This window comes from Cinclus cinclus, chromosome 22 (genome assembly GCF_963662255.1).
Source record: "Cinclus cinclus chromosome 22, bCinCin1.1, whole genome shotgun sequence".
In the NCBI taxonomy this organism is placed as follows: Eukaryota; Metazoa; Chordata; class Aves; order Passeriformes; family Cinclidae; genus Cinclus; species Cinclus cinclus.
The window spans coordinates 6,269,496-6,296,184 of NC_085067.1; the positions used below are offsets into that span (position 1 = coordinate 6,269,496).

At 54.2% G+C, this 26,689-nt stretch overlaps 1 protein-coding gene across 1 annotated transcript; it reads right to left on the bottom strand.

Moving 5' to 3' along the window:
* Positions 1-1,056: 1,056 nt before the first annotated feature.
* SH2B2 (SH2B adaptor protein 2) lies at positions 1,057-12,553 on the bottom strand. The gene is made up of 8 exons (XM_062507167.1): positions 11,693-12,553; positions 9,323-9,424; positions 5,629-5,720; positions 3,339-3,433; positions 2,974-3,156; positions 2,658-2,851; positions 1,784-1,955; positions 1,057-1,370 (listed from the first exon to the last, which is right to left on the bottom strand). Exons 1-8 carry the CDS (start codon positions 12,551-12,553, stop codon positions 1,057-1,059), a joined length of 2,013 nt encoding a protein of 670 aa, XP_062363151.1.
* Between the last annotated feature and the right edge of the window lie 14,136 nt (positions 12,554-26,689).

The window sequence follows — 26,689 nt, forward strand, 5'->3', positions numbered from 1 at the left end:
ATTCTGGCCTGTAAAACCATACTCGGGGCTTCCATGAGCTGTTGGAAAAAGAATCAATGTAGTGTTTTTGTTCCTGGGAGCACAGCCAAGCAGGAATATCTGCTTTTACCTGCAAGGCAAAGCTGTCCCTCACAGCCCCTGAGTTCTGCCTGACCCCCTGAAGCATCCCGAATGATCAAAAACTGATGTAAAGAGGAGGTGGTGTCATATTTTCGAAGGTTTGCCTTGAGCAATGCAAAATACTGCCCAGCTGCGGCAGAGAGCAGACAGGAGGCTGATGCCCTTGTGGAGAGCTTAGGCTTTGAAAAACCAAGGAAGAGATGGAAGAAGAAAGGGTTATCCAGGGATTCTCTGTTGGTACAGGAAGGAGAGAAAGGAAACAAAGGAACAGAAAAGGCAGGACAGCAGGACAGCTTAATGCAATTCATTAAGCTTTGGACAAAAACCTTCTTCCATCAGAGGGTAGGAAACGCGCCCCAGAGGGAGCCCAAAAGCCAGTCCAGGTAAACCCTCAGGCCTCTGCAGCAGCGCCCTCTCAGTGATCCATGTGTGCCAAAAGAGTGTCTGCACGGAGATGCCAAAATGCCAGAGTCCCTCAGCAGCTGGTCTGTGGGGCGATGGTGCCAGAAGGATGTTTGCCATGCTGGGCTCCTGCCCCAGAGGGGACATGCCAAGGTGCTTTGGCTGGAGGATGGAGCCTGCCACAGCTTTGGGTGCCATCCCATGATGGTCATACCCAGGAGGAAATGCAGGGAGCCCAGCTCGGCCTTGGGAGAGCTCTTGGTCCGAAGGGAAGAAGAGGAGGCTGCAAGCTCTAAAATGGCACTGACTCTTTCAGCCTCCCACACCCCCAGCACTGCCCCAACCCCGAGGTTGGTACCAGGTCCAGGTGGGACATTGCCCACCGCTGCCACTGCTCCCAAAAGCAGCAGGGAGCAAGGATGAGATGCTGGCTGGGTCAGTGGTGGTGGCAGGAGGAGGTGGTGAGGCTGGTGCAGCAGTGAGGGGCACAGCTGCCCCGCTCCCTCCCACCATCCAGCCCCCAGCACGGGGGGCTCAGTAGAAGGAGTACTGGTTTTCCACCGCCCGGGTTCGGCTCCGGGCACTGTCAGCCTCATGGTAGTCCTCGGCGCTGGCGGCAGGAGGCTCCGGCCGGCGCTCGGCGCTGTCGCTGCGGCTCCGGGGGCCCAGGGCACCCTCCAGGTGGTGGTAGGGTGCAGGGACCTGGACAGTGGGGGCCACGGCCACCCCCTCAGCGGGTGGTGGCACCGGCGGACCCGTGGGTGCTGTGCTGCAGAAGTAGTGTGGAGGTGGCAGGTCGACCCGGCAGCTCGGTGGCTGCGGCACAAGGGGTGGCGGAGGGCCGGTGTCTGCAAGGGAAACAGGAGCTTGACCCCTCCCGTGCTGCCTGTAGGCTCGGCACCTTCCCACACATGCTCTCCATCCCTAACCCTGGTGGCACCTTCCCACAATGCCTTCTCCATACCTAACCCTGGTCCTTTCTCCTTCCTGCTCTCTCCCAACACGGCAGGATGCTCTGAGCCTTGCAGACCTCCCTGTTCCTCTCAGGGCTGAGCCAGGGAACTGACACCCACAGCCAGGGACAGGGGGCCCACCAACACAAACCTGCAGCTGCATGGTCCTGACATCCACCCTGGCACATCCCCAGAGCCACACACATCAGCAGGACACTGCTTTAGGGAGGGAATCCCATGGATCTATCCCTTTTAGGTGCACACGAGATGCCAGCCCCCATGCAGCCCTGCCCAACCCTGGCACCTACCAGGCTGCGGGCTCTGGGCCACCACGTAGCTGCGGAGGGTGATGTCGGCCGCGCCGCCCGACTCCAGTGGGATGGGATGCGTGTGGAAGTGGCGCAGCATGTCAAAGATGGTCTGGAACCAGAGGTGCTGCACGTGGCACTGCCCGCTCTCATTCAGTGACAGGCGCAGGTGCTGCAAGTGCAGTGGGCAGGGTGTCATGAGGGTGAGATCCACCCTTGCAATCTGCAGGAGCTACCTCCACCAGGTAAGGGAGGTTTGCTCCTAATATAGGATTATTGTGTCTACCCTGCTGCAGAGTGTTTCCTGTAAGATCCCACTTGTTGCAGCCCCAGAAGTTTGACCCCTCCTGGGGATGAACACCATAAAGAAACACAGAGGAGGGCACCTGAGTACAACCAGGGGTGGCTGAAGCTCTGATCTGGGGGGTCACAGCCTGGGGAAGCCTCTAGCCCACCTGAACTACTTCTTGCAAGGTGACAAGAACAGGCCATCTCTGCTAGAAAACGGACCCAGCAAAAAACTGCTTGTGGTTGGTTTTTCATAGTGCATCCGGGTACTTCAGGACACAGAACAGACAAGGAGAGGGCAGGGGAAGGTGTGCCAGGCTACACTGAGCCCCCATGGGTATTTATTTATCATGTGACAGGCACTGATCCAGTTAGGAAAAGTGTAGAAGGGGCTGGGCAGATTGTAGAGGAGTCTTAGGGCACTAGGGCAGGTGGTCCTGAGGGATGGCCTGCTGGGGTGCAGCTCCCTGCAGAGCTGCTGCATCTGGGGTCACCCACAGAGCAAGAAGGAACCTGAGGTGCTGGGCAGGGCTGGCACTTACATTCACAGAGAAGCAGAGGATATGAAGAAGCGGAGGACACCCACCTTGGCTTTCCCCTGGAAGTTGAAGGTCAGCACGTACTCCCCCGGCCGTGTCTCGCTCTGCCGGATGACGAACAATCCGTGACTGCGGGCACCCCCGAAGAGCACCAGCTGGGCTGCCTTGATCCGTGACAGAGTCCCGTGGAACCAGGGGAAGTCAGACAGGTTGATCTCAGCCTCAGCTTCACTGTCCTCCCCTGCCCGCAGGGACAGCAGGTTTTTAGGGAGCACCTGAACATCACCCCCTCTCCTCCTGCCTCCTCTCCCTCTGTGCACCCTCCAGAGTGAGATGCTGGGGCTGCATCCTGCATCCCAGTACCTGTGAGATGCCCACCAGCGGTGGGGGACGATTCCAGCGTCTGCAGGAAGCTTTCCAGTGGGACGTGGGTGAGGAGCTCCCCCAGGGAGTCCCTGCCTCGGCCGTGGGGCACAGGGACAGCGGTGGCCATGGCAGTGTTGTGAGCGCTGGGCAGGGCACATCTGTCTGGTGGCCTGGGTACCTCTGGGAGGGAAATTGCAGAGGGATGAGCTTGTGGCTCAGCATCACCCACCATCACTGGGCAAAGCTGGGGGCTGTCCTGCTCTGCAGGTAAATGTGTTGGATAGTCCTGGATCTTAGAGACACCTGCGGGCTAGGTTATGGCTCTGAGGGACTCCCAGACTTTCCCAGATGTAGTTCCTTACCGTCATTCAGGAACTCGCAGCTGGACGAGGTTGTCCTGCCTGGCAGACAGGCTCCCTGTGCACAGGACACCAGCTCAATGTCATCACCACTGTCCCTGGAGGAGAGCACAGACAGAGACACACATGTGGCACCTCCACTCACTGGCATAGAATGGGGACTCAGCCAAACAAAATTCCCATGAGATCCAAGAGCACACCCTGTTGCTCCTGAATTCCTCCCAAGGGGTTGCCATGCACCAAGAGCATTGAGAGGCAGAGCAGCCACCAAACATGACTTTTTGGGGGTGAGAAACCAGTGTGGGAGGGATTAAACCCTTGAAAGCCCACACTACATGGATCATGCTGGTTGGTTCGAGCTGCAGGATTTTGCTGCAGCCTTGTGGGTTTGGAAGGGAAGCTGCTACCTTGACTCTCAGTGCTTTGCACCCCCATGCCCTCCCACCACCAACCTCCACCTGAGGGCGCTTTCACTTTGACCCTCTGCAAAGGGAATTACCCACCCACGGGGATTACATCCATAAAACCATAAAACACTAAGTAAGGAGGCCTGGAGCAAGACAGCAAGCGGGAATATAGCCAGGGAGCCACTCAGAGCATCCCTGTTGCCAGCCCTCCCCGTGCACTTCAGCACCCTTCTTGCACAAACATCCAACTTGCTCCACATCCTATTTTTATCCCAGCCACCAGCAAGAGTCCAGAGCTGCCCACAGCACTTGACTCTCTTGCTTCACACGGGCCACGTGGGCACAGGCAGTGAGGAAGTGGCTGCGTCGGTGGAAACAGCTCCCTGAGAGATGCTGAATTATTTAGTGACCAGTAAGTGAATCAGCCACTGGGAGTCATTCAGCTGCAGCCAGTTAAAAACAAGAAGGGAGGAAGGAAACCAAAACCAGCAGTGCTCTGCAGAAAAGCCGTGGCTGGGCGCTCACTCAGCGGCTCCAGCACGCAGCCCTTGGCAAAAGCATCGGGAGCTGATTGAGAATTCGCTCTTGGCACCGAGCGTGTGTGTCGGTGTATTAAACAGCTCATTATTATTTGCTCTGGAGTTCATTATTATTTGCTTTACAGTCACGTCCAGAGGCCAGCGCGGGACGGCGCTGGGTGCTAAGCAGACAGAAAGGGCTGGGAGGCTGCCAGGGGCAGAGCCAGGGGCAGAGCCAGGGGCAGAGCCAGGGGCAGAGCCAGGGACTGGTGTGGGGATGCTGGTGGCTCCTGTGGTGGCTTGAGGGGAGCATGGCTGTGGTGCTCAACTCCAGCTGGAAAACCAGCACTGAAACATGGAGTGAGGAAAAGAAGGCTTTTCCCCAGCCTTGCATCAGCAGCCCAGCCTCATCAGTACTTCTTGAGGTATAGAATCACAGAATGGTGTGGGTTGGAAGGGAATTTAAAGCTCATCTTGTTCCACCCCCTGCCACAGGCAGGGATACTTTCCACTAGCCCAGGTTGCTCCAAGCCCCGTCCATCCTGGCACTGGACACTTCCAGGGGCAGCCACAGCTTCTCTGGGCAATCCATGCCAATGAATTACAGATTTCAGAAAACAGCAAAAGGAGCAAAGATCTGGAGTACACCAGTACATCCTCTCTGTGAGATGCAACCTCCGTGGTGACCAAATGCCTCTCTCTAGCAGGAGAGAGCAAAGGCAGCCTGGAGGCTGCCAGCCTCTCCAAGCCTCTGTTCCAGGTTTGCTTGATGTTTTCACTGCTACAAGCATGGGCACCTTGCTTTTCCAAAACTCTGCCAAGAAAGGCAGTGCCAGGGTTTCCCCTGAGGCTGGGCCTGTCTGAGCCAGCTGAAGGGCAGCAGCACCAGGCACACAAACCTCCCTAACACAACTGGCTGCATGTGCTGGTGAAACAGCAGATGAGAAGTTTTGGCTGAGTTAGGACTCCAATGACAACACTGATGCCACTGTGATAGAAATAACAATAAATCAATAAAACCAGCAGAATCTTAAATATATAATGGATGCTAATCTTGAAAAAACCATGGGAATAGCTCAAATATGATATAAAAGCTTCAGAAGGTGGGTGTTAGGAGCTTCCTGCTTTGAGGCTGCATTCCCAGGTTACCTGCCTCTACCAGGCTGAGGGGATGTGGGGCAGAGAAGGGTGAACAAGTGCTCTGTACCCCTGGCAGACACAGGCTGCTAACTCTGCCTCCAGACCTCTGCTGGAATGAGTTGGGCACTTCCTGTGACAACTGAAGCAGCAAAAATTGCATCTGGGTAACAGCCTGTGCTCAGGCAGCACAGCTTGGCCCCACAGAGCCCCTTCCCCAGCAATCCTTACCCAGGGTCGATGCAGTCCTGGATATCAGCCACCCATGAGTGCTTCTGCAGGGAGTCAATGGTCTCCAGGATGTACTCGGCCCCATTCTCCACCTGCAGGCCATGTGGGATGGAGTCAGCTGTGCCAGGGTACTGCTCCCCACCCTGAGGCAAAGCACACCCCACAAACAGCCAGACCCCCTGAACAGCACCTGAGCAGGAGAGGATCAGTCTCCCATCCCATCCCAAGGGGTGACCCAGGGGAGCAGTGTCCCACCCCATCCCAGCACAGAAGTTCCAAGGGGTGACCCACAGAGATGCATCCAAGATGACCCCTGACCAAATCTGGAGCTCCACCCCACCATTATCAGCAAATACATGACAAGCTTTTTTACAAGGTTTTTACAGCCTCCATGGAAAAAACACACCTGGCTGGCAGCATTGGGGTACACGGCACTATGCTCAAGCACAGACAGCATCCCTTGCTCCTAGGGCACCTCTGTGTCTTCCAAAAACTAGCTCTGCACAGGTATAGCAGAAGCCATGCTGCTCTCTGCCCCAAACCCCTGCCAGACTCCAGGAGTTTTAAACCTCTTCTCCATTATCTTTTCTGGCAGCTGGTCCATGAGGCTTCTGATTTCTGACTGCAACAGAAGAGGAGAGAAACCCCCTTCCACGGGAAAAAAATAATAAATAAAAATTAGGATGCAAAAGAGCCTCCAAACTGTCCAGCTCAAAGGAGCTGTGCCTTTCTGGGGCCGGGCAGAACCCAGAAGCTCCACATCAGTGGACTCAGATGCCATGGGATGCTGTGTGCCTCTGGCAGGTTTCCCTGCATCCCTCACAGAGCCTTAAACATCATGTTCCCGAGGTGGCAGAACAGCCCTGACTCTGGCAGGGTGTCACATTGCCAGCTGAGACAACCTCCAAGCAAATTCAATTAACAAACAACTGAATCACTGTCCCGAAAATAATCACTGTCCTGAAAATCACTGTCCTGAGAGGGCAGGGAACAGAGCAGTGACCTGGACCCTGTCCCAAGCAGAGGTGGAGGGGAGTAGCAAAGATCTCCCTCCCCAGTTTGTTTCACTTAAGAAAGGATCTTCTCTGGCTTTTTGAGGGCAAGGCATGAAGCTGACGTGGGAGATGGGGCTGCTCACTCATGCAGAGCATGACAGCAAGTGAAGCATGTGCAGGGCTTGGGTATTTTGCAAGCACCTGCTTGTGCAATGGAAAAAACTGCATGTGCTTGGTGTCTGATGGGCTCTGGGGACATGTTGGCTGCTCGTTTTTAGGCAATCTGGCAAAAACTATTTTAGTGTGGCCTTCCCAAGCAAGGCAGGGGCTTTTCCACCCATTGTAACCTGTGTGTTGTGTGTGAAGGTTGAGATTGGGTTCCACATCACACAGGAAGGGAAACCACAGCACCCAGCTTGCCACCTAACCTGTACCCCAGCACTGAAGGTGCTTCACCCCCTCTGCAAGTCCAGCCAACAAAGGGGGAATGGGAGAGCAGAAAGATGTCCCAGCAAGAAGGACCCAGGCAGAAAATGAACCATGAATAACAGTGGATGTGAGAAAAGGGGAACAGCACCCTGTGCCAATAGCTGGGAGGGGAGAGCAAAGCCTGGCTGGGGGGGCTCCATGCCGTGCTTGCTGCCTCAGCTCACTCAGAGGATCGATTGTGATCGATTCCCATGTGGCAGGGGGAGAGCCAGGACAGGGCAGGAGGTACCTGGTAAAGCAGGTGTTTGCCAGCTGGCAGGGTTTGGAGCATTCCAGAAGGGCATTAAAGGAATGGCTGGAGCAGTCACCAAGCTTTTAGCAGTGGGAGTGGAGAGAGCATGTCTGGCTTCAGAAGATGGGAAGAAGGCAAGTGCAGAATTTTCCTCCAGCAGCCAGAGAGAACCAACCCTCACAGGCACCCAGGAGGTGAAACACAGAGCTGAAACCCTCCCAGCAGGAATCTGTCATGACCAAGCCCATCTGCTCATGCTTGTGACAGCCCCAGGGATAGGGAGAAGCAGTGGCACATCCTGGGTGTTGAACACACTTTGGACTCTGATGCAACACATGAAAATGTGACAAGAAGTAGTTGATGAGCCATATTCCAAGAGCAGCAGACATCAATGGCTGATGGGTTACCAATGGCCAGTGGTCAAAGCTGAGGGATGTGCTCAGCAGCTCCTTCCTATCAAAGGCTCCTCAGTGATGAGGACAAAAGAATGTGAGGATGCCTGATCAATTCATGGCTGACATCACACTGCAAGTGTGTTGGAGGATCAGGCAAGAATTCAAATGAACTTGTCAAAGCTGAAGTGGAAGAAAAAGCTGAAACCAGCCTCCAGCTCAAGGACAGGGTGAGCCCTGGGTTCACAGTGATCATTGTGGGTGTGTGGGCTGGGGAACCATGACTTGGGAGCAGTTCTGCAAAAATCATCCCAGAGTTCCACCAGCCCACAGGCTGTGCGTGAGTCAACATCATCATCATCAAAACGTGAGGAAAGCAACTGCATCAGCTTGGGCTGGACAGAGAGGAAGAAGAAAGGAGAAGCAATCCTTCCCATCTGCTCTGAGCTACAGCCCCATGTACATTTGGGGGCATTCCATCTCCACAGCTTGCAAGGAAAGCAAGGAAGGCCTTGGCTTGGTCAGTCTGGAAAACAGAAGACACTTGAGGTTGGCCTTTGAGGCACAGAAAATAACAGCTGAATGAGCCTCTGTGCCCGTGGTGGACACTGACCACTGCTGAGGCTGAAGAGCAAGAAGCCCTTGGGGAAGGGAAGGTTCCAGGAGAAGTTGTGTGACCTTGACAAGGAGCTGGATTTGATGGAAAGAAATTTCCCCTGGGACTGTGTGCTTGGGCCAGGTAGATTTCAAGGCTTGGGAGCTTTCACAAAGCCAGGCTCAATTTCCCCCCTCTTTTCCTTTCATAATTTTCTAAGCTTTCAAGCAGGTTCATTCAGCTGGGAAGCCTGGCCTGACTCTTGGGGAAAAGTGTCAGGGAGAGAGGTGTTTGTTTAGAAGAGGTAGAACACAGAAATACTCAAAATCCAATGATCCATCACCATCGTGGTGTCCAAGACCCTGCAAAATTCAGTCCTGATCTGCCATGACAGGCTGTTGTCTTCCAGCAGAGCAGGAGGCAGCACTGAGTTAATTAATTGCATGATATGGAAAATTCTGAAGAAAGATAATTTCACTCTCTGCTCATGCCCCCAAACTCATGCAGTTGAACCCCAGGGTCTCATTGGCCTCACAGAGCTGTTCCTATAGAATCACTAAAGCTGGAAAAGACCTCCAAGATCATCAAGTCCAACCTTTGACCAGATGCCACCTCATCAAATAGATCACAGCACTAAGGGCCATCACAGTGAAACAGCCACCACACATCACTGATCCGGGACAGCAGCAGCCACAAAACCACAAGCAGCTGCACCAAGGAGCATTTTCCCTTGCAGGTTGTCTCAGGTCACTGATTTAACCCATCTCCTGGTGATACAGAGAAGCCAGACCCCATAGTGAAAACCAAACAGCTTGATGCCAAAACACCCTGGTGTCAACTGGAGGAGGCAGGGATCCTGTGGGGTGCATTTGTGCTGTTGGCATCTCAGCTCTGAAAGCCAAAGCAACGATCCCTTTGGGGTCTGAGCCTCCTGCACTGCAGGGTGCAGGTGCAGAGGGGGTTCCTTTAGGGATCCACACCCTGTTCTCACCTTTAGGACGAAGGTGTTGTCTTTGTCAGGCATCTCCAGGGGCATGGTGGTGCGCACCTCGATGATGGCTGACAGTGGGATGCTCACCTTGGGTTTGGAAGCCTGAGAAAAGGAAAAAAAAAAGTACCAAAGAAAATAAATGAAAAGAAATCAATGAATGAAAAAAAAAAAAAGTCACTCAATTGAATCAAACTGTCCCTGGGGACAATGCAGCAGGGCTCTCAGAGGCAAGACCAGCTCAGCCTGTGTGGTTATTACAGGGGGGGGGAATAAACAGCATTGATTTCCATCCCATGCCTGATAACTCTGAGCTCTGTGAATTAAACCAAGAGGAGGCCCAGTGGAAGACAGGGAGGTGCTTTTAACTGCCAAACCACCCTCCTCGCTCCAGCACAGGCTGATTTGCCAGCTCTGCCAACACCACTTAATTTCTCTCCATTTTCAACCCTCTCCCTATGGAGAGATCTGTGCTATCTGATGGGGGATGCTTCCCATGTGGAAAGCAGCCCCGTTTCTCCAGCACAGGAGCAGCATTTCAACTGAGCAGCTACGACACAGCAGCCTCAGCCATGCAGGGAATTTTAATTACATTAAAATAAAGAAAAATTAATTTCCCCCAGGGCCCCTGGCACCCGCCAGAACCTCGGTGGGGAGGCAAGACCCGGTGCCTCCCACTCCAAGTGTTTGCTGAGCAACAAATTCCCCAGATATTTGTTTTAATTATAACAAATCCCCACAAAGGAGCTCGTGGAGCTGCTCTCCAGGGCTGGTCCCCTCCAGGGCTCTGGGATTTGGAGCACTGCAGCTGCAGGAAGCAGAGATGAGATTTAGTCACCAAAACCTGTGCCTGGTGCCTTGGGTGCAATGGGTGGGATGAGACCAGCAAGGATCTCCAGGCTGCAAGTTACCAGTGATGGGCTCAGTTCCCATTTTTATTGGGAAATAAAAATAAATAAATCCAAGACAGAACAGAAACTACTTTTTCCCTTGCACGATGTTTCATTTCTGCCAGCCCCAGAGCTGCCTGCAGACACGTCTCAGCCGTGCAAGGCTCTTCCCATCCCTGGGGAATTTTTCCATCTTGGTGTTTGCACAGGAGAAGGTCAGAAAGGAAGCAGCAGCTGCTTTGAAAGGAAATGAAACAAGGTGATAATTCACCCCTGAGACAGAGAAGGGTCTTAAAATCACAGAATGGTTTGGGGTGGAAGGGACTTTAAAGATCGTCTCATTCCAAACCCCTCCTCTCCAGGAAGGTTCTTCCCTTTAAAGGTTTAAAGACAAGGCCATAGTTTTTGTAGGGTCTATACAAAAACAAAGCTGTGGGCTGCTGAAGCAAAAAGCAGTTTTCTTCCAGCTGTGCCAGACTGGTGCCACTTTTACATTTGCCAGATGGAAAGCAAGATGGGATGACAGGAGAAAACTGTAAACCAAAGTGGGGTGTGATTATAACAGAAGAGCAGACAATGTTCATAAAAGTTGCCATAAAATAATTTCAAAATTGATTTTTAGAGGCAAATCAAGTTACACTAAAAAGGAATCTCTCTACAAGCTCTCTCTTAAATGTTTTAAGAGCAGCAGTTGCTCCATTTTAACCCAAGTTTATTTTCTCTCTGGTGCAGCTGACACGTCAGGCTCCATCAGATCCTCCATCCCTAGAATCACAGAATGGGTTGGGTTGTAGGGAATCCTGTTCCACACCCAGCCATGGGCAGGAACGTCTTCCACTATCCCAAGTGGCTCCAAGCCCTGTCCAACCTGGCCTTGGACACTTCCAGGGATAGGGCAGCCACAGCTTCTCTGGACACTCTATGCCAGGGCACTCCCCACCCTCACAGGGAACAATTCCTTCCTAATGACCCACCTGTCCCTATTGAAAGCCATTCCACCTTGTCCTGTCACTCCATGCCTTTGTAAGATATCCCTCTCCAGCTCTCCCATAGGCTCCCTAGTGGGCACCATGGACATGGGGTCGTTTCCCTCCAGCCAGGCCCCATTCCTGGGCTGGGGAAGCCCCCAGTCCAGCCCAGAGCAATGCCCACCATCCACATCCAATGTCCACCCACCATCTGTGCTGAGCTGCGATCCAGAGAGATGCATTCGAGTTTAAACTCATGTTTTATATTTTCTCAAAAGGTGAGAAGCACAGACCGACACCAAGAGTGCAAGGTTCATTTTGGCCTGCAGGTTGGACAAGTTTCAAGCACATTTTCCCATCTATTCACACCTCAGCCACACAGCACCAGATCTCCCTCTGGACCAGAACTGGATTTCAGCCCAGCTCAGCAGCAGAAACAGAAAAAGCCCCAAGCTAAGCCCAACTGCTGCTTGAATTTCTCATACAAACTACGGTGGACAAAAGCCAGGACTTACCTTTGGAGGGACATAAAACTCCAGGAGGAACCTTTCTCCTTCCACCTTCACCGCTTTCCGGAGCAGGAGGCGGCACTTCTGCCACTGCGAGCTCCCCACACAGTTCGTGTCATCGGCCACCATGTAGCGCAGCGTGCCCTCCCTCTGGATGTCCACCAGCTCCACCTTGGACGAGGGCACCTTGGACAGGCGCAGTTTGTGTGTCCATTTCTCCCGAGGGTCCCCAGGCTCCTTGCCCCCAGCTGGCCACGGTTCCCTCTCGGCTCTGCGGCCGCTCAGAGCAGCCTCGGCGCCCGGCTCCGGAGAGGATTTGCGGTGCCACATCTCCTTCATGCCATCCACCACGCACAGGCTCATGTTCCTCAGGGAGAAGCCTTTCTTGAACTTGGGCTTGGCAGCAGCGTGGATGGAGACGTCCTCGGAGCTGCGGGATTGCCCGTAGGAGGAGACCTTGTGAGCCTGCACCTGCTGGGCCGGGGTCAGGTACCGGCTGGCGCCCAGCGGGGCGTCCATGCTGTCCAGAGACTCCGTGGATGTCTCCTCCTTCCTCGGGGTGACCTCCCGCCCGTAGGGGACGTGGCAGTTCTGCAGCCCCACGAAGGGCACGATGTTGTACTTGGTGGGCGAGTCAGACACGAACACCCGGCTGACCTCCAGGCTGAAGATGTCCAGGAAGTTGGCGGTGAAATGGTGGGAGAAGGAGGTCTCTGCCCCGGGGGTGTCGTAGTGGGGGTTCTCCTTCAGGAACTGGCAGAACTTCTGGGCGAAGTCCACGGCGGCTGCCTGGGCGTGCAGCTTGCAGAACTCCCTCCAGTCGGGGAGCGGGGAGGAGGGCTCCTGGCACAGGGCATCGCCGTTCATGGCTGCCCCATTCCACCTGCCGGCGGGCTGCGGGACAAGGACACGGCCTGAGTGTGCCGTGGACATGGATGGCCCATCCTGTCCCCCAAAAACAGGGGCACAGACAGCCTGCCCTGCTCCCCCACATGGGGACACAAACAACCCACCCTGTCTCCCCCAAAATGGGGACACGGACAACACACGCTGAAGCACCCCAAGGAGGGGTTTGGACATGGAACAACAACCCTGACCCCCAAAATGGGGGTCACCCCTTGCCATGATGCCAGAGCTGATCTGCAGTTCCAGTGCAAAGGAAAATGTTGTGGGAAAGTGTCTGCGTGTCCCTCTCTCTCCATCTCATCCACTAGGAAAAAATCTTGGCCCTGGCAGCAGACATAAATTGTACTTATTTTACGATTATGACCATGCAAAAGCATTATTGATTTCTCATGAAACCGCTAAGGAGTCCCTGAGCGGAGGAGCCCAGGGGGATTTGCCTGCAGGATTCCTCTCACTCTGTCTGCCTGGGCATGGCACAGCTCTCCACAGGGGGAAGGAGCACTGGGAGTCCTGGAAATATCCACCTAGGGCAGCACCCTCCCCTCTGCACCCAGCAGCTGGTCCTTTTCTTTCTCCAGTCTCTATTTCTGCCCTCATCCTTTGCCAAACCAATTTTGGGATTTTGCCATCCCTGCTGGGCATCAGCTAACAGATAACCCAGGACAGGTTCTCAGCAGAGGCCAATGAATAGGTGGGGTACAGGGAGGAAAAGAACAGAAGCCAGACCCAGGAACACAGCAGAAGACGATGGGGGCTGCAGACCAGACCTTGGGAGAAGCACCTCTTTGCCCAACCTTTACACTGGTCCTTCTCCCAGTGACTATGGGACTGGCAAGGCACACATACACTCAAGCTTGGTGCTCATGCTGCACTTCTCAAATTCCTAAATCAGCATGAACAGCTTCCCCTGGGAGACCCCAGGAGCGACTGCATCTCAAAAATCACCTCCCAGTGCCAAAACTGCTCATGGCTGCTGGTCCTGGTGGACCTTGGCTGGGGCACTGCTGAGCCCATGACCTCAAACACTTGGTCCCTGTGTCCAGACACCCCTCCTTCCTCCACTCCGAGGGCAGCAGTTCAGCAAATCCACCTCATGTGCCTCAAACACCGAGCCCAAGGCTGCCTGTGGCTGCCCTGCTCCAGGCAGGGATTGTGCCTGTGCGATCCAGTTCTGGAAGGGCAGGACAGTTCCCCCGGGTTTTGCTGTTCTCCATTCACAGAGGCAGCTCTTTCCCTGGGTTTTGCTGCTCTCCATTCACAGAGCAGCTCTTTTGCTGGCGAGGGATTACTCCTGCTAATAAATCATGTGCCGTATCCCGCCAGCAGCTTACACGGCCAGTAATTAATTACTGCTTGGATGAACGGCACAAACCACGGCATCGGGGCGGGCACTGGGGACTGGCATAACCTGCTCCTCATCCCCCAGACCTCAACCATGCCAGTCCCCAGGCAGGACTGAGCCCTGAAGGCTCTGATTCAGAGCAACAGCTGTGGCCAGGAGCTGCTTGCCATTTCTCCCTATGGAGATGAGTTCTCTGGGAGCACCTCCATCCCAGGAAGTGGCTCTCAAACCTTCTAAGCAGGGAGAAACTCACATAGGCAACAAAATCCCAACAGAAACACAATACACGTGGCATTTTCCCACCTTTAAGGCAGCGATGCTGCTTGGGGCCCCGACTGTGCCAAGGAGGCACTGAGGACAGGCTATACATGGACCTGCACTGGCTCCTCACATCCCACAACACCAGCAGAGCTCCAGCCCCTGCAGAAATCCCTGGCAAAGCTCTCCCCAGCATCACAGGGCTTTCCCGGAGACCTGAGCAGGGAGCCATGCCAGCTGGGAAAAAAAAAAAACCATCCCTGCAGTTTAGGAACTGTCTGAATTTCCCCAAGAGACATCAGCAAAGCAACAGAAAATGCAAAGCTGTTTGTTACCCGCCCAGCAAATGAAATTCCTAATTATCCATCCATCACCAAGCAGAGGATTTAAAGACTTGGCCCTTTGACTTGAAAATTCACAACACCAGCTCTGCCATGGCCCAGGAGCTGCCCTGGCACCAAGCCACAGGCCAGGAGTATTTGGGCTCAGGAAGAGAGTTGAAAAGGAGTCTCCTTCTGCCAATCCAAGCAGTCACAGCAAGAGCAAGGGAGAGGGAAAGGGTGCAAAGGGAAAAGAGGAGGAAGGGGCTTGTGGGGGGAAGAGAAAGCCCCTCAGTGATGGGTTTATTTGCATCTGCCTGGGGTGTTGAGCTCTGGAGCTTTGCTCGTTTCCCTCCCATGAATTTGGAGGAAAACACAGCTCCTCATCCCTCTCTCCAGGAGGGACTGGTGCTCAGGGCCTACGTGTTTGAAACCAAGGGATGGCAAGGTAACAGACTCTGAGAGGTTAAGGGGAAAAAAAAAAAAAGAAGAAGGAAGAGAAAAAAAGGCACTTCAAAAAAGATAAAGCCCCAAACAAAAAGCCTCAAGGAGATCCAGGCACGGCAGCCAAGCTCAGGCTCGGAGATGCGCACGCAGAAGCATCACAGCATCTTCCTTTCATCTGCATGGGGATGACAGACTTTAAAAGGCCAATTTATAAAAATGAAGCCTAGAGGAGAGACATCTGGCAGGTCTGAGGAGGCAGCAGTGGGGATTACTAACCCTGTTCCACATATCCAACCCTCCCTGCCCGGAGCACAGCCAGGAGCCCCCAGCCAGGATCCAACTGCACAGGCTGGGAGTCAGTGTGGTGGTTTAAGGGCAGCCCCTGGGACTGCAGAGCCATCCCTGCCCCTGATTCACCTGATTTCTGCAGGAAGCAGGCTCCCAATTATCTGTGTAGATTTACCTTTAATCTGGATGCCTGCACTCCCCTCCATACCAACAGCTCTGCCCCACTTCTTGAAATAACTTGTCATGCCACAGACAGCATCCCTGGGCAGAGCGGTGAAGGCAGAGACGAAAATAAGCTCACAGTGAAAATAAGCAGCAAATCTGCAATTGCTTTTTGGAAAGGGCCATCCCCTCCCAGCCCAGCTTCCTGATGGCTGCAGCACATTCCAGGCACCTTTCTAAGGAGCCAGGTCCCTCTGGAAGTGCCATCAGCCCACTCCAGAACTGGCTCAGGGGTCACAGCCTTGAGTCCATGGCCTGGGTGACACAAGAGGACAGAAAAATAAATACATAAAATGGGGTGGTTCGTTGTCATGAAGAAGCTATGGAGTGGTAACCACAGCATCAGGCTAGTGACAGGCTTCTACCCACCTGAACGAGTCCCCAAACTCCTCCCAGGGCAGAGCTGTGCCTATTGCCTAGGTCATTTGGGAAACTGAGTCAAGATTTAAGAAGAGAAGATACAAATAAAGAACTTGTGGGGTTTGCCAAGGGGAAAGCCAGGCTGGGGTGGAAGGTGAGAGCCAGCTGCTGGCAGTGATTTGGGACACCTCTCCCACCAAATCGTGCTGAGGCATCCCCTGCTCCGGGGGGAGGGTGGGGAATATAGAATAATTTGAAAGTTAAAGCAAAGCTACTGACCTCAAGAAGAAATGAAATTTAAACTGTCAGCAGAAGCGCAGGAGACCGTAAAAAAACAACTCCCCGGTGAAGCAGGAGTCAGGGAGCAACAACAAAGCCACTGGGATTTGCTGAACCACAGGCGTGGGGAGGAACCAACATCTAATGAGGTGTTAATAACCCGAATGCGCAACACCGGTCATGGGATGGCCAGCACAGCCTGCCCAGCGCTGGCTCTGATGGCTTTATTTAAGGAAACAACCCTAATAAAGAGATGTTTCCCTTCTGCCCAGCACAGGGACAAAGCGAGCCGAAACTCGGTGGGGAAAAAAAAGCACAGTCTGGTGGAGGTTGTGAGTTGAATCCCTCCATCCCTGCCTGCATCCCTCCACCTGTGTGGCAAAACTTCCACGCCAGAGAACATCGGGAAAGGAAAATCCAGCGCAGGAGGACGTGCAGCAAAGCTCTGGCTCCTGGGGAAGGAGATCCCAGCCCAGCCCCGGCTGTCCCAGTCCTGCAAGGCTGCTCGGTTTCCAGCAAGATCGATGCCACTCAAAGCCCCAGCTGGTCATCCCGATCCCGCGGGAATGACGTGAGGAAACCCAGGCACCTGCTCCCCCAGAAAAGCGCCTGACCTAAGCGTGCCATGCCAGAGGAGATCCCCGAGTCACGAGCAGGTCGCCGAGCAAGGCGATACCCCCGGCCCCCCGAGGTGATGCTCCTGGCAGGCAGCTCCTGACACACGGGCAGCTCCCGAGGGAGCTGTGCCTGCCCGCACAGCCCGGGAAAACAGCTCAAACCGGGCAGGGACACGACAGGAGAGAAGCGGGGCCATCGTCCCAGCTCCTGCTGTGCAAGCACAAGGGGATGAGGGATGCAGGAGCTGATCTCCCCCCGCTCCACAGCTGAGACCTGAAGCGTGTGACCAAGTGACCTCCTCCCTTTTGTCACCTCGAGGAACCTTCCCAGCCCTGCAGACCCACCAGAGCTTTAACTGCGTGCAGAGGTTGAGCTGAGGAAGAGAAAACCACAGGGAACAAAAGCAGCAGTCACCTGCCTTGTGCCTTTCACACCCCCTGGACCCCTGACCACAGCCCTGGGGCGGGAGAAGCTCTCCATGCTCCTCAGTACTCCATGTACTATTTATACTATTGTGATCTTAAATCAGACTGCCTGGCTGAACCAGATAGAAATGGAAACATTCTCTGTTTCTCTCATTTACTGGCCATCCCACTAAAATATTAATTGAACAGCATTTTGGCCTTAAATTTTATAGTCAAACCACTTGCCTCGAACCAATCACTCAGCAGGAACATGATTTAACTCTCTGCCCAGATGTACTTCAGGGTCCCCCTGTCATCTGCAGCTTAGAAAACATTTTTCTGGAGTGAAAAGGCTCCTTGTACCTTTACTTGCTGCTCAGTGAGGGGTCCCACTGGCCAGCTCAGCTCTCAAAAAGGATGCCCCAAAGCACTTAGTAGTGCTGGATGGCCAGGACAAGGTTTTGGGGTGCAGGTGCTTAGGGAAGACATCTTCAAAAGAGAAAGTGGGCAAGAAATGAACCTTTCCTCTTGCGCATAAGGGTGCTCCCACAGCTCTGTGTGATATCCTGATTCCAGCCCCACAGGAACCAATGCTCCTGAAAATGAGCAGATGGGCCCATGAGAGTCCTCCAGCAAAACCCGAGATTTTCTCCATTTCCCACTGCTCTGATCATACCACAGGGTTGTTCCTCTCCCTCCCCTCCAAAATCCCCTGCAGTGGATGTTGTACCTCCTGTACTGACAGCTGCTGGAAAATAAAGACAAGTTCATAGATAAGAGCCACTGGATCCTAGATAATCTTTTCCCTGAGTAATTCCATCCAGCTTTCAGGGAGCCTCACCCAAGCCACTAAACCTGCTGGGTACCTGCTGGTGTTGTGGGAGCTGGGGGACACCTCAGCCATGGGGACAGAGTCCCCAGGGTGCAGTGACAATGATCAGCAAAGCTTTGGTGCATCTAGGCATCATGAATGCAGCCTGGGGCTTGGAGGCTGTGTGCTGTGTCTGGGAATAAAGCAGAGACACCCTCTCAATGCCCCAAAGGAAAAGCTATTGGAAGAAAAAAATAAATTTAAAAAACAGAGCTTTAAGTGAAGGAGGTCAGAGGCTGTTGTCCATTCCTCCTCACTTGGATGCGACCTCACGTGCCTGTCTCCAGCCAGAGAGCTTCCCACAGAAAACTACCCAGTCCAAAGTCTATTTTTAACCACCACAATAGCAGAGCCTCCCCGGAGGAGCAGCAGAAGCCCTGTCCCCAACCAAGCAATCTCACATTTCCCTTGCTAAGCCTCGATTTCCTTCCGCCCCTCAGCCCACAACAAAACCCTCCTCCTCCTCTCGCCTTCCCATCCTCAGAAAACTATTTGCACATCCATTCATCCATCCATCCATCCCCCTCCAGGCTGGTGTGCTGTGGGTGCAGAGTGTCCTGCACACCTGTTACACATTAACCACTGACCTGGTACCTGTGGGCAGACCCTTCCTGGACTCAGAAATCCCAAACAACCGGAGATTCATCTGCTCAGCCCCCTCCCCTAGTTGCACCCAGAACTCTGGGGATCTGAAGAAAAAGCCCTGCAACATCAACCCAATTGAACTTCCCAAAGCAAGTGGAAACTTTTTAAAAGAGATTAGTCTTGCCCTGGGGTTTGCTGTGCCATGGAAGAGCTCTTTGGGTGTTTTTGGGGAAAGAGCAGAGTGGATGCTCAGCACAGCAAAACCTGATGGATACAGCACAGTCATCACTGGGGATCCCCATCATTAGGTCAGAGAAACCCCTAAGATTGTTTTTCAATTACAGCACATAATAAACATGAGATAAAGTTACACAGTTCTGTAGGAAATTTTCTTGGTTTTTTTTAACATTGCAGATCTAATTCCCCACACGCATCACTGTCTCATACTCGCCTGCAAACAGCCTTAAACTGCTGCCTAATGGTATCTGAGCTGGGGAAATTCAATTCTACCCAGCGCCTCACCCAGGACTGCTACAATCACTGCTAATTGCTTAAGTGGTGTATTAAGCAAAATAAAAATTCCGGTGGGCTTTGAACCCCCCCCCCCCACCCTCAACCAGATGATGCCAAAACACCATGTTACAGCTGCCAACCCTGGCTGGAGATCCAACCTCAAATATCCTTTCTCTCTTCACTGTGCAGGGATGCTCCTGGGCAGGCAGAGCACCCAGCATGGCCATGACCACACCAGAGTGATTCACAGGCTGGGTCCAACTTTGCCATCCCTCTTGCCAGGGTTCTGGGCTGCCACTGCAGCCCCTCTCCTGGTTCAGGCTCCAAATGCTGCCAGGCCCCAGTGGAGCAGGGCACAAACATCTTCCCAGTGGGACCCTGGGGTGGATGCACACTGAGTCCCTCTCCTGTCCCCCAACCCGTGGGTGTGGATGGATGTGGGGCTCTACTCAAGCCTCATCCCAAACCCAGACCCTGCACAAGAGCAAGCAAATTCTCCAAGCCCTTCTGGTGTTCCCTTTAGCAAAAATCAGGTGTGGGATGCAGTTTTCCCTTCAGGCATGTTCTCTTCTCTCCACTGTGATGGAGCCAGCTGGGACTGAATTTCTGGGAGCACAACTGGGGGGAGGGTCCCCAGGTTCCTTCTGCCTGCACAAGGAAGTGGATCACTGAGGCTGGGAGAAGTCTCCAACCCATATCCCACCACCTCACTGGCATCCATGGGCAGGGAAAGCAGCTGAGGTCAAGTGAGGGCACCCACAGGCAGGAGGAGAATGAGGCAGGAACCCTGGGGCTGGAAGCACTGCCCTGGGGCACCCCAGTCAGCCTGAGTCAGCAGGGCCAGCAGATGTGCAAACATCGTCTGGTTTCTCTGCTTCTGCTGGGAAGAAGAAGAGGAGGAAGAGGAAAGGCATTAGCCAGCAACATCCTCATCTTGAAGAGATGGGTGTTCTACCTCCAAGGAGGAAGGACAAGAGGAGGCTGGACAAGACCACACTGTCATGAGGGTGCTCAGAGTCCAGGAGAAGAGGGGACAGACCTGATGGCCCAGGGGAACAGCAAGAAGAGGCAGCCCTGCAGTGACACAGCCAATGCAGCCCTGAACCAACTGAGGAACTCACATTGGAAGAAGGAGGTGATCTTAACTCCAAAGCCTTGACTAGACAGGGATGGGAACCAGGGCTGACAGCCTCCTGGATGCCACAGGGGTCTGGTCACTGAGCTGGGTGAAACATCAGACAGGGTAGGCAAACCTGTGTGCTCCCAAGTTGGAGCAAGAGAGGATTACGCAGTATTTTTAGGAAACACTTAGCGGTAACCCTGGGCTCCTCTGCTGTGTTACAGCAATGGTGAGACACTGGGAAATACCACTGAAGGACACAGAGGAAAGGTCCAAGGGCACCTGCCATCCCATCTGAGCAGATCTCCTGGTAGCACACACCCACCTGTCTGTACAAATGTGCCTTCCCCCCCACGGAAGGGGGGCTGAGCATTTTGGAAGAGCCTGTGTGGTTCAGGAGGGTGATTCCTATTTAGAAAGGCATCCCCAGATGTCCATGGTCCTCCTCCATTCTCCCAATAAACCAACACAAAAATTCTCTTGGAGGGGAGTCCTGAGTAATCACAGAATCGTTGAGTTTGGAAAGGACATCCAAGATCCATTCCAACCATTCCAGCACTGCCCAGGCCACCACTAACCCATGTCCCCAAGTGCCACATCTACACCAGGGATGGTGACTCCACCACTGCGCTAGGCAGCCTGACAACTCTTTCAGCAAAGAGATTTTTCCTAATATCCAACTAAATCTCCCCTGGCATAACTTGAGGCCGTTTCCTCTTGTCTAGTCAGCTGTACCTGGCTATAACTTTCTTTCAGGCAGTTATAGAAAGTGAGAAGGTCCCCCTGAGCCTCCTTTCCTCCAGGCTGAGCACTCCCAGCTCTTCCTCATCCACTCAAAGCCACAGGAGCAGGGCCCATGGGGGGATTTTGGGCAGGGTGCTGGGGGGACAGAGAGGTTTCTACCTCCTTTCCCGTTCCAGTTCACAAGATCCCTGAAGCACCGGCAGCGTGGCTCTTGCAGGTCAAATGCATAACTTCAACCGATCAATCTCCACACTGGAAGGAAGTACCAGAACGAACGACCTGGAAGGCAAAGATTTAGGCTGTCAAGCCCTGGAGCCAGAGCAGTATTCCCAGGCACATCTCACCTCCCCCAAGCCACAGTCATGCTGGGCTCCAGCCTGACTTCACCAAAACCAGAAATAAGCAGAAAGGCCAGGCACAAAGTCCCCCAAGCCTCCCAAGGGCCTTTCCCGAGGTGCTGCCCAGGCTCGGCAGAGCAGGGCTGGAGGAAGCTCTGGAGCTCGGCTGCCCCACGGGTGTCCCCGCGGGGACGGGAGGCACGGGCCGTGTCCTCCTGGGGCCCTGCACCCCTCATGCAAACCTCGGCAGACAATACTGACTGAAAATAAGCGAGCATCCATGCGGGGGGCTGCGTGCTGCCTGTGCCCCCCCCCACCCCACCATCCTCGGGGGGAACCAACCCATGGCTGCAGCCCCCCAGCCCCGGGGGAAATCCCCCTTTACCGGGGCAGTCCCGGAGCACAACCCAGGGCAGGGGGAGCCCAAGCCATGGCTGCGGCCCCCGCTCCCCTCGGGCCGAACGGGGTCTGCCCCATCACCGCCCCCCGCCCCCGCGGGGCCCGGGGCCGCCCCGAGCGGCGGCGATGCTCACCGGGAAAGGGGAGGAAGGGGGGAGACCCAGCCGGGGAGAGGGCAGCGACAGCCCCGGCCCCACCGTGCGAGGGGAGGGAGGGGGAGGCTCGGGGACCCTCCCGGATACACCGCGCCGCAGCGGCGGGGGGCGGGACCGTCCCCCTGGTGGGGGATCCGCTGCTGAACGGGGCGGGGGGGGGAAATAACCGGGAATAAAGGGCCCTTCCTCCCTCCCCGCCCAGCCCGCCCGCCCGCTGGCGCGGTGCCCGTACCGGTGCCGGTACCGGTACCGGAGGATGCGTTCACCCGGCCCCGTTCAGTGTTCGGCTCGGCTCGGCTCGGCTCGGCTCGGCCCCCCCGCCCCGCCGGCAGCACCGCCCCCCGCCCCGCCCACCCCGCCCCCGCCGCCTTAAAGGGCCCCGCCCGGCCCCGCCACCCCCGCCCCGCGCTGGGGACCCCCGGGGACACCGCCCCCGACACGGGCTGGGGTGAGGGGTGTGCCTGCCAGAGCGCCCCGAATAACAGGGGGGCACCCCAAATCCTCACAAGAGCCCTTCGTCCTCGGACGGGCACCCCAGCCCTCCCGGGGGCACTGCAAATCTTTGGGCAGCGCCCTAAATTTTCAAGGTGCCGAGTCTTCAATCCCCCAAGATCCTCAAGATTCACAAGTCCTGGCGGGGCACGCCCCTTGCTCTGAAAAGGGGTGCAGCCTTTCCTTACCCCACCTATCACCCGACATTTGTCATTGCACTGCCCAGGAGAGGGGATTGGGGTGCTCTCCCCCCTACACCCACATTCCCAGGGGCACAGGGCAGGGTGGTGTGACTGCAGTGGCTCCAGGGGGAATTTTGGGGTCTGGACCCGGTGCCCGCCTTTGTCATCCTGCTGATGCATTTTGGGGCCCATCTCAGAGCACTTTCCCTGCCAGGGGATTCAGGACAGACTGAACCCCAGGACAGGGTGGGTCAGGATGAATCAAGCCCCAGGACACGGGAACTGAAGCCCAGAGAGATTTAAGGGGTGGAGTTGGGGGTGACACTGTCTCTGGGACCCTGCACAGCTCGCCCATTCTCCCCATGGCATGTCCACCGGTGGATAAGGATGAGTCACCATTTAAAAAAAAAAAAAAAAAAAAGGAGGAAAAAAAAAAGGATTTGCAGGAGGAACAAATCCTTTTTTACTTCTGTGAAGCACCTGTAGGATTAAGACAATGCTGGTTATGTAAGAGGTGGAAAAGGGTGGGTTTTATCATTATTATTATTTATTATGCTTCCTCACCATCCTGTTACCCTGATGGGTGTATTCTGGGGAGATTTGGGGAGAGCCTGGTTTGGGGGAGAAGAAGGAGATTTTTTGTAAGGCTGGTGCAGAGTGATGCACCATTTGCTTTTTCTTTCCCCAAAGCAGCATCTTCCTAAACATTTCTCCTTTTTGGTGTGTTTTTGGCAGCAGCATGAAACATGGGCAAAGGTGGACAGTGCAAAAGCACTGCTGGGGAGGCACAGCTGGGACAGGGACTCTTGATTTTTCTCCATTATGGCTAGGTTTGTGATGATTTTGGGTGGATTCTCTCCCTCTTGCTTCTGGCTGATCACATTTTTAAGGCCAGGTTGGGCAGGGCTTGGAGCAACCTGGTCTGGCAGAAGATGTCCCTGCCCACAGCAGGGGGTGGAATGAGATAAGCTTTAAGGTTTCTTCCAGCCCAAACCATTAAATGTTTCTGGAATTCTATAATTCCCTTCCCAGGGGCATTCTGGGGGTGCATGGATGCTCACAGAGAGGCTGGATCCCACTGCTCAGTGCAGGTGACCCTGGACCACCCACTTCACCCTCCTCCCACAGCAGCTGACAATGTGTTTCCACTCCCCCCCCCCCGCCCTCCACTTCCCCTGCCTCTCCTCCAAAAAGCCTCTCTCCCATTCATATCCATTTTTAAAGAAAACACACAATCAATAGTCTCTCAGGCTGGAATTTCATTAAGGTTTTCATTGCACTCGCTATCGATTGGCATCAGGGCTGGGAGCTGCACGAAGCTGATGCTGTGCCCTGCCTGGGCCATGGGACCACCCAGACCATCCTAAAGGAAAAGGGCCATGCAGAGGATGTGGCTGCTCCCATGCAGGCAGCAGAATGCACAGCATCCCAGCTTTTACTCACACCTAGATTTTACCAACCATCACTAAGAGCAAAACCAGGAGCCCAGGGAAGGGCAGGAATGCTGGGATTTCTTTCATGAACCAGGACAAATGCTTTGTGATTGCAAAGGCTTTGGTACATAACAAGCTCTCTTCTGCCTTCCCTCCATGGGCTGCTGCTTATGTCGGGCTGGAATGCCAGGCCTTACTTCCAGCAAACACGGGGGCTGCAAGTAAAAAACATCCCAGGGCTCTGAGTGTGGAAGGGGATGGTTTGCTCCCCTGTTGGTCAGTCACTTGGAAAATCAAGTGAAAAATCCTAACCTCTAAAAGGGCTCGTGGGCTAATTTTAGGTCTGGGCCTTGACCAGAGAGATTTACAATAATTGCCAGGGTGAAAGTTTAACTTCTCCCGCGACTTTTCTCAGCAATCCCCAAGGAACCGTGTTCTGCTGTGCAAAGAGCATCCCCGGGCCAGCTCCCCAAATTGCCTTTTTAAGGCTTTATTTTTAAACCAAAGCCACAGGCTGCCTTCAACGGGACAAAAATCCTTCATGAGTCCCAGTCTGCAGCTGGTGGGAGCTCCTGTGGATGAGGATGAGCTTTGGTTCAAATCCTCCTCCCCATTTTTTGTCCCTGCTCATCTCTGTGCCAACCCCACAGATGCAGAGCAGAGCCCCCATGGACACCTCTGTTCCCACTCACCACTAAACCCTTTCAACAGAACCCACGACAAGAGCAAAACAGAGCACGCTACTTGTAGAACCACGGCCTTTCTGCTAGAGGCTAAATGATTTAAAACTAGTGGTGAATAAACCTAATATCTGCCGGCTCCTGCCAATTCTCATTACTCCGGGACTCCCTTGGAGCGATTAGCCGCCTTAAAAAAAAAAAAAAAAAAAAAGAAAAAAAAAATCGCTGGAAGGAATCAAGCGAGTGGCTCAGCCAGCGCTGGGGAGGGCTGCTGGCAGCATCCCGGCTGGAGAATGACGTGCCCTTGAAATCCTGTGCCCGGAGGCATCCGGCATCCGAGCGGTGCCAGCTCCGGCAGCGCGCCCCCGGCGCAGCCGGGCAGCTCCAATTCCATCCCATCCCGTCCCGGGGACCGCGCTGCTGTGGCTGATTTTCTAGCAAAACCCTCGTGCTGTGAGGCCACAAAACCGTGGTGGGGTGGAGAGGTAAAGGGGTTTGTGGAGCATCCCTGGAAAAGGCTGGAAAGGAAGTTGGGAGCCCGCTGTGGCCGGGGCAGCCCAGCCGTGAAACAATTCCGTGGGTGCGTGTGAGAGCTGTCAGCCAGGCAGACAGGCCCCAGGCATCTCCCGGGCTGTCACAGCTGCAAACTGTCCAGGAGCAGTCCCTAATGGGATGTAAATGGAGGATTGATTGGAGGAAGATGTCACAGGGATGAAAGGGGAAAAGAGAGGAAACCTGGAGAAGTAGTGGTTTGGGTTTGTATTTATTTGTGGAGGAGAAATTGTTTTAAAATGTCCTTTGGTGTGCTGGAGAAGGCAAATAGTGACAGCCCAGCCACAGGGCTGGAGGAGCCTTCACTGGTGGGAAGACCTTGATGTGCAAATTCCCTTCTCCTCCTCACCCTGCAAGTCAGGATTTACCATCCAGAGGGAGCAAAGTCCTTTCCTTTCAACACAAAACCTGTGTTTACTATTTCCTTTGTGACCTGAACTTTTTCTTCCCAGAATGTGCAGCCCTGGTTGAGTGATGCTCTCCCAGGACAACTTCAGAGATGGACAAGCCCAGCCACAGACCAGAACAAAGCCAGACCAGCTGAAATTCCCTGAGGGAGGATGTACAAACAGAAAGGGATATGAAAACAGGACTAAAACCCATCCTCATCTTTCTGTGAGATAACCAATGGCGTTTGGATGGAGATGGAGAGCACTAGCTGAGTGCAGGAGCTGTGCTGGGGAGTGGTCAGCCAGCTCCCAGCATCAACAGTTCACCCCACATCCTTTTTGTGTGCACACTGCCTGTCCCTCACCACATGACAGCTCCTCTGTGCTTCAGACATCTGTTCAGGGTTGTGCTCAGCAGCCTCTCAGTGTCTGACTCAGATGGGAGGGAGCAGTATTTGGGATTGATGACTGGGGACGGACTGCGATCTCTGTCAGGAGGAAAAAGGGTTCAGGGCTTGATCTTTCTGCATCCCTGATAGTGCTGGGAGAAGAATTAGGAGCAAAAAGGAGGTGTTCAGCTCTGTGTCAGCAGACACAATTCAACATTTCCCATCTTACAGTGGTTTGTTCTACCTGATCTTGATGCCTGCAAGAAGGACAAGTCTCTCCTGCTGCATGCTGCTGGGATGGAGCTCACTGGGCCCCTTGGAATGCTACAAATCTGCACCAGCAGGATCTGTTTGTGCTCCCTGTGTGTCTCCTGGGAGCATGTTTGAAGGGTGCATCCCTACTTTCTCTGCTGACCCCGTGTTGTCCTGTAATTCTATATTATTTAAGTACCTTTCCCCCCCCTGCTACAAAATCACCGAAAAAGCTGAGTTGGGAGGGACCCACAAGGATCAGTGAGTCCAACTCCTAACCTTGCACAAGAGTTCCCATCCCTGTACCTGAGAGAGGATTATCCAAACAACAACACCTTTGTGGACACCTCCTTCCCTCCCTCGGGTCACCGCGGGAGAAGCCACTGGAGTCTGCTGCTGCTGCTGCTGCTGCTCTTCTTCCTCCTGCTGATGCAAATGAACAGCGATGCTGTGGCTGTGCTCCAG